At 35.9% G+C, this 13,396-nt stretch overlaps 2 protein-coding genes across 3 annotated transcripts; one reads left to right on the forward strand and one right to left on the reverse strand.

The window, feature by feature from the left end:
* The first annotated feature begins 171 nt into the window (after window positions 1-171).
* Window positions 172-6,549, forward strand: LOC145220259 (actin-histidine N-methyltransferase-like). The gene is made up of 13 exons (XM_080087524.1): window positions 172-447; window positions 825-917; window positions 1,194-1,348; window positions 2,367-2,439; window positions 2,723-2,833; window positions 2,900-2,980; window positions 3,308-3,493; window positions 3,561-3,661; window positions 3,958-4,132; window positions 4,514-4,672; window positions 4,965-5,128; window positions 5,657-5,831; window positions 6,054-6,549. The coding sequence occupies exons 1-13, from the start codon at window positions 348-350 to the stop codon at window positions 6,251-6,253; spliced, it is 1,773 nt and encodes a 590-aa protein (XP_079943650.1). The 5' UTR covers window positions 172-347; the 3' UTR covers window positions 6,254-6,549.
* Window positions 6,550-8,330: 1,781 nt separating this feature from the next.
* On the reverse strand, window positions 8,331-12,817 carry LOC145220221 (uncharacterized). 2 transcript variants are annotated; one of them, XM_080087503.1, is made up of 16 exons: window positions 12,729-12,817; window positions 12,516-12,663; window positions 12,056-12,243; window positions 11,744-11,853; window positions 11,469-11,673; window positions 11,254-11,351; window positions 11,094-11,192; window positions 10,860-10,946; window positions 10,624-10,756; window positions 10,167-10,237; window positions 10,046-10,102; window positions 9,693-9,851; window positions 9,386-9,484; window positions 9,167-9,295; window positions 8,916-9,086; window positions 8,331-8,683 (listed from the first exon to the last, which is right to left on the reverse strand). In XM_080087503.1, exons 1-16 carry the CDS (start codon window positions 12,757-12,759, stop codon window positions 8,498-8,500), a joined length of 1,971 nt encoding a protein of 656 aa, XP_079943629.1. In that variant the 5' UTR covers window positions 12,760-12,817; the 3' UTR covers window positions 8,331-8,497. The 2 variants fall into 2 exon arrangements, with proteins under 2 accessions (XP_079943629.1, XP_079943623.1); XM_080087497.1 differs by having other exon boundaries at window positions 11,254-11,354.
* Between the last annotated feature and the right edge of the window lie 579 nt (window positions 12,818-13,396).

The raw sequence follows: 13,396 nt of genomic DNA on the forward strand, positions 1-13,396 counted from the left end.
GAAAAGTCGTGGACATTTCCAGAGCTAAAATACACCCAGATATCAGTAGCAATACGTTCAGATTTGTTTGCTTCAATTGATTGTTTTATTGCCTGCAAGTGGGTGGACAACTAAATTTTAGTTCGCCCCTCCATAAAAGGGGCGATCTTGACAAGAAACAACATCTGTCACTTATCAGTCATGCGTGACCATCGTAGCAGATGTCATGCTGAGGGGATTACCCCATTTCGTGTTTTGGCTGAGGGAAGGAAACTGCAGAGTTTCTATCAGCACTTAGTAGACAAGGAAACTACCCAAAGTAGCTGATATTTAGGTTTAACTTAATCGTAAAGACCCATCAAGAAAGTATGGGAAAGAAAAGCAGAGCCAAGCAAAGTGGGAAACCCACGGGAGCCGTCATAAGGGCCAAAAAAGAACTTTTAAAAATGGCAACAGAGTTGTTTAAGTGTAAGTTGTATTCAATATTATACATTTTTTTCTCTGCTTGGACGTAAGAAAAATTGGATTAGATTGAAACAATTAGATAAAATACATGTAAACGTAATAATTTCAAATTTCAATGTAAAGCCTGCAATTTCAAGAAAGTTGTTTGACCTAATTTCTTGCACATCCATAAGCATTTTTGGTTTATTAAAAAGTTAGAGACTTTCACAACTAAACACAACAGGCTAAGTCTGCTAGTGCAGCATTATATGTTTGAATGTATCACCTAAATTGGCAAGCATTTATGCACTTTAGCTTAGATTGTATAGTCTAGAATTTGCTCATACATATTCATAGTTGAATTTTTTATTTGGTTTACAAAAACCTTTACTTCATTTTAGTGGGTGTCACTTGTCCATCAAGGCAAGATGAGTGGGATTATTATTTAAAACTTTACAATGCTGTTCAAGAATTTTCAAGACGTCAAAGCACAGGTTGTTGTTATGAACTATTTGTGTTGGTAATTTTAATTCTTTTGTAAAATCAGACAATGTAACTAAAAATACACTTTAAAACAGATGAAAATACTCTTTTTGTATTTTGTATTTTAAAATGCCCTTTTTCTATTCCTATATTTTACTTAATTTCTTCTCAATAATTTAGGACATATTTTGTCCATCAGTTGGTTAATCTGTTATTTAATGTATTCATGTTTTATAATTGTAAAAAGGAAACAAAAAAAGGAACAAATTACATATTTGTGTTTCAAGCTTGTAAAGGGATAACACCATCAGTGGACCGAGAATCAGCAGTTGATGGCTTTGAAACCTGGTTAAAGGAAAGTGGAGTTTCATGGGACAAATTAAAGTTACATTATTTTGGAGGAGAGCTTGGATTTGGTCTGGTAGCCAAAGAAGACATTAATGTAAGCAGTAACTCTGTGATTGTTTACAACACACTAGTGATGGGACGATACCAGGTTTTGAAGCGAGTACCGAGTACGAGTACCACATGTATATACCTTCGATACCGAGTACTTAGGTGTAGTGTTGTACTTAGTTGTATATCACTTGGCTAATTTATCTGCCATGGTCGGGGTACAGGCATGCACACACACATGCCGAAAAATGTAATCTCCACCTGATAGCGAAAAAGATATACGTAAACTGGCGGAACTTTTTTCCAATTTTGTGCTGTCCAAAGCAAATATTGGCATAAAGTTGCCCGTATTCTTATGGTGTAAATCGGCCTTTGGTACTCGCACGTTGGTATCGAAAACTGAGAGTACGAGTATCGATACCACTGAAATCGTTCGAGACCATCGATACCGAGTACCGAGTATCGGGTACCCGTCCCATCACTACAACACACTAACAAGATCAACTAGAAGGATGGCTTAGCACAGGGGTGGGCAAACTACGGCCGGGGTAAATACTGGGGTTATCAACAAAAACAAAGTGGGATGCACATCTACATAACTACATCTACCATCTGTGTAAATTTCAGCCGAATCCATCAAACATTTGATAGAAAAACAAGTCGGACCAACGACGGGGGAAAATACCTATTTTAGGGGGCTAGCGGGGTAAATACTGGGGTTATCAACAAAAACAAAGTGGGATGCACATCTACATAACTACATCTACCATCTGTGTAAATTTCAGCCAAATTCATCAAACATTTGATGGAAAAACGAGTCGGACAAACTTCGGGGGTAAAATACCCATTTTAGGGGGCTAGCGGGGTAAATACTGGGGTTATCAACAAAAACAAAGTGAGATGCACATCTACATAACTACATCTACCATCTGTGTAAATTTCATCCAAATCCATCAAACATTTGATGGAAAAACGTGTCGGACAAACTTTGGGTAGAAGAAAAAAAAAGAATTTCTTCAGGGAAGGGGACCCATAATTAACATAATTTTTTATAATTTTTTTAGATGAAGTCACTTCTGATGTCAATTCCAAGAACACTGATGATTACGTATGAGGAAGCAACCAAATCATACTTAGGTATTGTTTAGGCACAAATAACTATAAACAAGATTTGCACATAATGGTGACAAATACTGTCAGCTGTATCTTTTCAGATGGATAATTTGTAAATGCCATGTACTTGACAAGTAAATTACTTGAAGTAATGATTTACATTTTGTTGGATTTTTAAGTAATGGATTTTCAAGCAATTTTGTTGGAAGTAATGATTTACATTTGATTTGTATCTCGTTGGATTTTTACATTTTGTTGCAGGTTAAAATACAAATTTTGTGTATAACTAACATGATACTTTGTTTAGATGAGGTAATTGCTGGTAATGAGGTGCTGTCTGTCATGCCTAATGTGTGCCTTGCACTGTTTATCCACTGTGAAAGGTGCATTCCAAACTCAAAATACAAACCATTCATTGGTAAGAAATAAAGGTTTCATAGGTACTATATTTTCGATCACAAAATATAATGAATTTTATCAACAGATATTATACCAAGCAAGTTCAACACCACACTCTATTTTACCCCAGAAGAAATGAAGCATTTAAAAGGATCCCCTTCTCTGAGTAAGTGTTTTTTGCTTGTTTTATTCTGGGCTACGTAGTCACAAGTACTTTGTATTTATACCAGTAGGTTTGTGTGGCATCTGTTTGGGCATATTGTATATTAATAAACAGTTTTACAAAATGACATTTTCGACTGAAAATCTGCTAGAAACTCTCTCTAAAATTGACATTTATACATTTTACCCATTTGGGTACTATTGTCTCTGATATCTAAAAAAGTAAACAAATCACAGGATTTCTAGGAGTAACATATAGATGACCTTGCTACACACTATCCCTCACACAAAAGGTACAAAAGAAGTAATGTTATTGTCCATCCTTTTTCAGGTACTGCCATAAACCAATACAAATCGATTGTCAGGCAGTTCGCACTCCTGTACCAAGTTTTCCACAGTAACCACCAAAAATCTGACATTGCCAAAATACCATTAGAAGCACGGGAGGCTTTTACATTTGATGCTTATCGATGGAGTGTGTCTGCAGTTACCACAAGACAAAACAAAATTCCAACAAGTAGGGAAACAAAATAAGTACAAAATAAAATTATACCCTGGTCCTTATAACAAATACTTTTTTCTAGCATTGCTTACAGCATATAATAGTGATAATGATGATGATGAGCTTTTATCCACCATTGCTTTGATTCCTCTTTGGGATATGTTTAACCACAGCAATGGACCAGTAAGTAGCACCAATTCTTCTTCAAAATTCCAAACTAAACTTTTTAATGGAAGGTATTAACAAAAGGTATCTTGCCATTGTAGAAATGCCCGAAACCAAAACCAACAATTTACATTTACCCCTCTATTTCAAAATAATGAAAGTGCTTTGTTTTTGATACGCCTCCTAATTTCAAGAAAACTAACAGTTATGTTAAATAAGTGAAAATTGACTGAAATAAGAAAGTAATATCTTTTTGCCTTGCACTCCCTATTTAAACATGTTGTTACGAAAATGTTTTTTTATTTATTTTTTAGCTGAGTACAACATACAATGTTGGAGGAAAAACGATCGACTGTTTTGCAATGTGTGACTTCAAGTCAGGAGAAGAAGTTACAATATGCTATGGTGGTCGACCAAACTCTGAATTGTTAATACACAATGGATTCGTGGTAACCGAAAATCCTTTTGACAAAGTCAAGATAAATTTAGGTTTGTGCTTTAGCCCTAACTTTTTCATGTGTTACAGAAAAAATGATGTAAAAGGTTGAATGTTATTGTAATATTGTATATGGACCAAAGTGAAATAATAAAATATCAAAAAGAAAAAAAAACTACCCATAGTGTTGGAATCTTTCTCTGTTTGGTAATAAAAAGTAACTGAAGTTGCTTTTTTGCAGACATTTTTTCACACTTGTCACAGAAAAAAGGGACACCTAATTTGGCTAGGGTTGAGTTTATGTTAGTGATTTTTTAAATCATCATACATAGGTGATGTTTAAAATTTTGACATATACTTTTCGGCATGTACAACAAACCATAGTATGACATTTTTTTGTCCAGATTTTTGTGCAACTCTGATTTTACTTGCAGGTGTGAGCCCAAAGGATCCTCTGTACAAAAAGAGGACAAAACTTCTTCAGCGCCTGGGTGTGGTGGTCAATGGGCAGTTTCCTATTTGTGCTATGGACAGCAACTTCCCAACTTCACCTGACCTCCTGGCTTTCCTTAGAGTATTTCACATGGAAGAAGGTTAGTGATAACAGATAAAAAACCGAGTGCAGATCATTATATGTTAATAGTACTAAAGTTCATGCACAAATACGTAACTTAAATCAGTTTCTAAAATTAATGAATGATTTTTAAACAAACTCAATAAAAGATATGCAGACAAAATGCTATGTTTTAAAGACATTGAATAGTTAACGGCATAAATTTAACCATGTCGATAGCGCAACTGTAGGCGTTGCCTATATGCATACCCTTATGGGCATTTGGACAACTAAACCTATTTATACTTGAAAGCTGAACACATTTGTAACAGATGGTCTTGATGAGTGGTTGGAAAAGGACACGAAAGAATTACCTGCGCTCAGAGAGGTTTACCTTACTGGTCCACTGGTATTCAAAGCAGACCCAAAGATGTGGTTGTACCTTGAAAATCGTGTATCACTTCTACTGATGGGTTTGAACAAAAGTTTAGATGGGGTAAGTCAATTGCCACAAGCCAAATTAGATTGCATGATTTTCATTTTACCCCTTTTGTCATTTAATAACCTCAGTTTAAATTATCTTGTTGATATAAACTATTGTTGCCATTGATTGTAGCACATTTTATTGTTACATTTTCCTGAGAAACATACAGATCACTACAAATGTTTTGAAAACCCCAGCTGCAGCATAAATTGGCCAATTTTGAAGTTAGCTGCAAGGCTATCAAACATGTTAACACAATGATTCATGAGTGTAAAACTGGGAACCAAAAAGGCCCCTGGTCATCCAAAATTTTAAATCCACCAAAGACCATTAATTAGTATTGTGCCTCTCTATTGAAAATCTTTTTGTAGACTGTTGTAAGATTACAAGTTAGAAATTCGTCATGTATTGCAATTTTTTGTGGTCTACATGATTTCAGAAAGATGTTGCAAAATTGTGATAGCTCCAGCTCTCTGTGTCATCATTTAAAAAATTGAGGTTCTATGAGCAACAAATCATACTTATAATTTTTTCTTTCAGGAGTTGGATTCAATGTTGGAGGACAAAAGTTTGTCAACTCATGCTAAACTTGCCTTACAGTTAAGGGGGGAAGAAAAAAGAGTGCTAACAGCATGTATGGAGTTCTGCAAACAATTCAGATTATCCCTGATTTCTGAGAAACCGATTGAGAGTTTTGTTAATGGTTCTAGTTCAGGTCTGTACATATTTGTGAATTTTCAGGTCATGTAACAGTATGTGAATATGATATAGACTATGATTTGGTAATAGCTAAGTAAGGTTGTGCAATTGTAAGGAAACAGTTTTTGATAAATTGAAAAACTGAATTCTTTTTGAATAAAGTTGCTGTTGCTATTAAGAATGATTGAATTGATTTCATTTTTTCTAGCATAAAACAGTAAATTTACTTATTTTTCAGAGTCAGCCGATGTCAAAGAATCTTTTGTTCGGAACAAGGTTTTGGAAAAGCTGATCAAGAAAAGTCAGACCGATGAACCAAATGACAATACCGAATCTGTTCAAAATGAAGATAATGAAATAATACAAAAGCTGTCTGCTGTTGACATTGAAACAACTGATAGCATCAATACTACCAGTGACAATGCAGTTGTCACATGAAATTAAATAATTTGCAGCCTGGTGTAAAAGCAATTAAAACAACTATTTTTCACAGCGCAAGACTTAAAGCCATTGATGGTGCCAGCAAAAAACAGAAAGCAACTACATTTTGTGTTTTTGCATGAACTGTCCAACAGTCTGTATTGTCATAACATATCACTAAAAACTGTTCTTAAATATATTATGCAGTATTTTATTTTACTCAATGTTTCTGTAAGAACTGTATGTAATTTTATCAATCTGTACAAAATGCTTGAGAATGTGTTTAGTAAATGGAAGCGTAGCTCCTACTGCAACCTTATGTGTGTTAACTTGAAGGGATGTATAAGCCTATTTGTAGGAAGTCTTGGATACCTAGTCCCACTTCTCTGCCCCTGTTGCAGTCTTGGAGGTCTAAGTACATTTTTGTATCATTTAGTTATTATGGGTCCCCTTCCCTGAAGGGGACACATATTGTTTTTGTCCATATTTTTTTTTCTTTCTAACGCAGATTTGTTCCCACGTTTTGGTCAAGAAAGAATGGTTCAAACTTTTTCAAATTTACACACATTATAGATATTGGTCTAAAGAGGGTCCATGTGAATTTTGACCCCGTTTGATCCTTCGGTTCACCCACAGCCCCCCAAAACATATTTTTTTTAAAACAGCTATACTTGCTAAAGTACTTTATTTAGGAGTTATATGCTTTGGATTTTGGTGCAATATAAGGTATTTCAAAGAATTTTGTACGTTAAAAAAAATTTACCCATTTTCACCCCTTAAACCACCAAAATATTCGTTTCTATCCAACACTGGTTTGTTAATTGCGTTTGGTCAAGAAGGAGTGCTTTAAATTTATTCAAATTTGCACAGATGTTAGTTATTGTTCCGAATTTGATCCTCCTGAAGTTTGACCCAAAACGCCCCAGCGATTCACCCACAGGCCCCCAAAACGAAAAAAATTTAAAACGGCTGTATTGACCCAAGTCTATAATCTGAGTGTTTCATGCTTTGTTGGTTGGTGCAATGTAAGCTATTCTAAATAATTTTGTAACTTTTTATTGGATTCACCCATTTTTACCCCTTAAACCCCAAAATAATAAGTTTTAGGCAAGAAATACAAGCCCTAATGTGCTGAAATGTTAAACAATTGTTTGCAGTATGTTATTCGTTTAGTATTTAAAAATTTGCCTTAATCGGCCAAATAGTTACTTTTGCAGCCCATAATATGTGTACACTGTCAGTCAGATAGAAGTCTCAACTCTCAAGGGAGTAATTCACTTGTTTACGATTAAGGCGTGTGAATGCAGCGGGAGTGCTCAGCTTGACGTCCGCCGGACGTTTTACGAGACAGTCGTGTTGGTGATTAGATATTAGCTGTTTTTGCGCAGCTATGCTATGTCGTTTTTTTAAGTTATCAAACACATTTTCACTTTTTTCCTTCAAAATCTAAAAATAACCAGGATGTTTGTTTACCATAAATCCGCACAAACTCGCGTGTGGGGACCCATTCGTTTTTGCTTGCAAAAACAATCATATGTGTAGATCAAATGATGTGTATAGTAAATTGGTAAATATCTAACAATGATTGTGCCCTATTTTTACTGTTACCAATTCGCATATGCATATGTGTGGGGACCCATTAGATTATGCTTGCAGAAACAATTATGTTATAAAGTGCCAGGAAAAAGATAGGGACCCAATGAAATGTAGGTACCAAATATATGTCCATTATAAATAAAGTAAATGGTATATGTGATACATCGTTAAATATGATATAGTATATATAAACTGGCAATATATAGAAAAACCACTATTCTAGTTACATAATAAATTTGGTTTCACATCAGTCAATTACTGCCCTAACAAAACATTATTGATTTTGACTTTATAACACACACAAAAAAGCAAGGACAGTTTTATGTGAATAAGTGTTGAAATAAATTTGGTGTAGGTATTGCCAATCCAGTAACTTTTCAGTAGCATGGAAAGTAATGGCAATTGTGCAAACTCGCATGCGATGTAGACAAGTAAGGACACTTGTGGCAGATTAATTTCTTCTTTTTCTTTCTGTATTTTGAACAAATTTTACATCAAGTTGGCAAATTAAACCTTTTATTTACACATGACAATAGTTCTCTCAACATATGTAGACTACAACATTTGACACAATTCAGAAAATGTAAAAGAATCTAGCCACAACAATACAATAGCTGTGAGAACAGAAAATGGTTTAAAGAAAGCAAACAAGTGCAAAAACGCAATTTATTTCGATGGCAAATTGGATTTATTATCCTGACTTTCCTGTAAGTTTCCCTCCACACTAGACAAAGCAACCATTGGTGTGGTATCACTTGGTGTTATTTGTGCCTGAGTTGGCATAGTTTGTATTCCAGATTGCGGGTTAACTTGTAAAGTTAAGGATTGTTGTGTGGTATTGCGCATGGCAACCTGTAACACATGAACAAATTGATGCTACTATTACATAATTATACAACAAAAACTATTGGACACAGCATAAAGTTGTTGTACCTCAGAAATACATATTTAACTGTAACCACATTATTATGAAAAGTTTACACTTGTTTGAAAAGTTGTTTGTGGTGTAACAATGCACTAAGCACCAATTTCACCAACTTAACAAGCCTCCAAAAATGTCTAGAGCATGAGCAAATTAATTGACCTGTTGTGAGATAAGCTGTGGGTGAACCTTCATCGCGGCGGCAGCAGCAGATGGTTGGTTGCTGATGGCAACCACTGGAGGTCTCTGCATTGCCACTGGGGTTGAAGCAACAATCATCTGCTGGGGTAGAGATGGGCTTTGGTTGCTACTTGCTATGGCATGTAGTCGAGACTGTATGGCAGAAAATTAAATTTAATGCATTTGAACCTAACATGTCCAAGGACAGGTTTTATGTGTACCGTAAGACTTACTCTGGGTGTTGACTGCATCTGTTGTATTTGCGGGGACATTAGTCTTTGTTGGGGCATTAAACTGGATGCTGATACGATAGTAGTGCCAGCTGACAGGGGAAGTTGTGCTAATTGAGGTGAAGATGATAGCTGCACAAAAGAATGGATAATGTTCTTAAATACCAAAGTAGAGCCAAGCAAAATACTGATTGTGGGCAATACCAGTTAAGTAAAACATACCTGTTGAGAACGTGGAATGAGTGTGTGACGAATAGTGGTGTTTGAAGCAGGGGCAGTTGGAGTTTGCAGCAGTTTGGTAACAGTAAGTGTAACTGGTGCCTGTAATACATTAACAACCACCATTAGGTATAGCTTAGACTGGTAAAGGTCGATGTGAGCAAAGCTCAGGCAATCAGACAGAGCTAATACAAACTTTCCACATTCTGATCAGATTGTATTTATCATCACTTTGCCTGGCTTACAAATAGTGTAAAATCCAGACAACTAAATTCACACAGAACGTTTAAATAGTAATGTCCCTACAAACCTTTGAAGTTTGTGGCCTTCTTTTCTGTTGTGCAACAATCTGACTAAACATTTCAGCTTGTATTTGTGGTGTCATCTTTACAGCAGTACCACCACCAGACACCAACTGATGAGAAGCCACAGTTGCATAAACAGTTTTTGGCTGCTTTGCTGCAATCATCTAACCATGAAAAGAAATATATTTAGGAAATAACTTTTGTGACAGGTTTTACAGGAAGCAGCAATGGTATTTTTGAAAAAGCAGATTACTAAAATATTATAACTATCTATGAGCATTGGACTTAATCATGCCCAATAACATTTTTCTTTATTAAGATTAATTGTCCATCAGATCTCATCAAATTATATTTTTACCTGTCTTGGTTGCTGACGTTTCATCAACTGTTGCAACTGAGTTCCAGTGACAGTGCCCTAAAAACAAGTTGCAAGCAATTTTAAACACATGTTACTATTGGTGTCACAAGGATAACCTTACCTGACTCCCAGATACAATCATTTGCTTGGCAGAACTGGAACTTGCAGCATTAAAATCTGACAAACTCATTACTGAAAAAAAAATCAATATTAGAGTGTGTGTCTGGTGAAACATTAGTTTCTGTGCAAAGGGCTGTTTTGTATTCCCATAGACCAATCAATTACTATTATTGCATGTAACACAAAGCCATTGCCTTGTTAGACTAGTGACAACTAGATATTTGGGCCTATGGTTGCAAATGAAAACAAAATTCCCTGTGAATAACTTTAGTATCGACCTGTCACATGTGCAAATTTGAACCAAAGAATGTCGCGTTGGGCAAAAAAGTGAGTAAAAAAGACTTAAGCGATGTGTTCTCAAGGGTACACATAAAATAGATTTACCAAAAAAGTAATCATCAAAATTTTTTTGAAAGTTGAATTTTAGGTTGAAAACATAAAAACATGTGAAGCTTCACCTGCTGCAAGATTGGTGACAGGAACAGTGATGGGAAGTGGTTTGCTTGTTGTGATTTGTTCACTTGCTTGTTGGGCCGCAAGTGTCCTCACTCGCTGGGCCTGAACTTGTGCCTGCATTGGTGCAATTTGGACCTACAAGTAAAAAAGTTCAATTAGCAGTGTTTATATCACTTTTGAAGCTATGTAAAATACCCAGCATGAAAAATGTGTAGTTCATAGCACTTTATTTTGTTACCTGAGGGCGTTGCTGGACAGTTTTTATTGGTCGCTTCATAATCATTTCAAGCTCCTGTTGTGTGAAAGCTCTTGCCATCTTGGCAACCTAAAAAACAATACTTTGATGCTGAGAGGTGGTACAGAAATAAAAGCAGCATAATCTGTGCCATAGATGTGTCTTTGAGACACTTTTTCAAGAAACAACACAGCTACCCCTTTTTGAGACTTAGGTGGTCAGATCAATATCCCATACCTGGACTTTCTTTCCACCAGAAACAATGGTGCCAGTAATGTCCTGCTGCTGAGGCTGCTGCTGTTGTTGCTGTTGTGTAACACGCAGTTGTTGAACCGACTGAAACATTTTTTCAGAATTTTATTGGCATGAAAGTTACAGCACACAAACAAACAGCTACCTGCTGTTGCTGTTTGGCTGGTGTGGTTTGAAGAACCTGCTGCTTTTGTACTTGGTGTATCTGTTGCATTGAAGTCAGTTTCTGCACTTGAGTGCCACCTGCTAAATCGACAACACAAGGCACTTCACCCTCAAACTCAGAAAAAATCCCCATGCTAACCAATGAAACTTTGCCACAATGGCTACTTTAAACGAGATTTTATATTGTTAACATACTTCTTGGAGGGTAGGTAACGGTCGATCTAGTTGATGAGATACTAGACCCTGCAACAGCCGTTGTTATGGTAACCATAGGCGTGTGAGCTCCACTGGCCAGGGTAATAGACATAGATGGACCTGACACACTATTGCCTTGTTGCTGGAGTTGTAATTGAGATGCTGTTCCAGAAATGGTACGTAGCGTCAGGGATGCTGATGTGGCCTGAGTACATTATGTATGTGATGAAGTGTAAACAAAATATAAACTGTTCCTGAATAAAAAGAGAACATACCTTGGACATTTGTATCTTAGCAGCCGATGCTGGAATGGACAAAGTGCCTTGTCCTTGTGGATTGACTCGGCGAGTGAAGGCAGAATTTACCACTATGTTGCTTCCAGCACCTTAACAATTAAAAAACGAAATTTACCAAATTTAGTCAATAACAAGGCAATGTAGAAACTGATTTATAAACATGAATTACAGATGAGGAAATTATGTTTAAAATAGTAAAAGCAAAATATGTAACTGTAATTTGGACAAAAAAAACACTTGGGCAACAAAAAAGAAAAAAACATTCTTTTTTGTGTTTCTTTTGGTCTTTACCTTGTAGGGATGTTTTTCCAACCAGTTGATTTCCATTAGCAATGACCAAAGTGCTACCAACTTGTTGCGGCATGTTGACAGTTGGTGTTTGCATAGCTGCTGTCATGGTAACAGGGTTGGATTGTGATGTCCCAGGCTGACCAGTTGTCTTCTTCTGGTTAGCAATTCGCTTGCCTCGCCTCTGCCACCTGTGAAAGTCCAGATGTAACATTTCAATGTTTTGACAGTGGTCATCATCATAATTTAAAAACAGCTTCTTGCCAAAATGTATAAGTTTTTGTACTTTTCTATATTTTTTTGTAGTGAATATTTACAAATGTGTATTGTGCAAGGAAGTCATTTCGAATTTTAATACCAACCTAGAAGTAAAACTGACCAATTGGCTGCCCCGATAAAACAAGTAAATGGTGTTAACCATTAAACTTGGTTTACTTCAAAATAGTGGAGACAATCAATTCACCTGCATAGGGTGCAATGGCTTGTCATAAGTGATTCCACAGTCATGTAAAATGTTTGTATGTTTGGGGTTTCTTTGAAATTGTCCAGTTCCAGTCGAATTCTTCGAAGGAGGGTTACGTTTGTTGCAGATTGTCTTGCAAGCATCAAACCTAAAACACAGCAGGTTAGTGAACAAAAACACTGAAGTTTTTATACACTGAAGTCTATGTTGTACCTGCTTGTGTATAGGTTTGTAAACTGGACATTTTTGTCACTGTTAAACAAAATGTTGGTTTTCTGAGATTTCAAGAGCTTAGATTTGGTTGGTGGCTTGAAACCTGAAAATAAATGTACAACACTTCATACTTTCCTTATTATCACACAAGTATCTGTGCTGTAGTATGACCAGTTATAAGCAAAAAAAACAAATTTGATCACATACGTTAAATTATACGAAAAAGCTCTGCCAACTACCTTTTCCTTACTTCAGTCACAAACAATGAATAATAGCCTCTTTATTATTTTTGTTTTATTGTTTGATAACAGAACACGCTTTTACCTTTGAGCTTTTTCTTAGGAGTGCTAGGTTCAGGGGTAATTGAAATTGAAGACTTTCCTTCCTCACGTTGGACAATCACACTTTCAAATCTTAGTTTGCACTGCTTGGGTGATCGGAAAACACTTCCCACAGCGTTTACCATATCAGCAACCAAATGCCAGTTTGGTGTATGTGCTGGCATCATTGTGATTAATGAAAGTGGCATATCAAGAACATGCTGTACAGACTGTAAAAAAATATTGTTTACATGTGGTGTTATGCAGCAGCAGATTATATGTCATGGTTATTATTACTCAAAATTTAAAATTGCAAACATAGTGTTTGATTTTTATGTTGTGACCTTT

This window comes from Phallusia mammillata, chromosome 1 (genome assembly GCF_965637545.1).
Source record: "Phallusia mammillata chromosome 1, kaPhaMamm4.hap1.1, whole genome shotgun sequence".
Classification (NCBI taxonomy): domain Eukaryota; kingdom Metazoa; phylum Chordata; class Ascidiacea; order Phlebobranchia; family Ascidiidae; genus Phallusia; species Phallusia mammillata.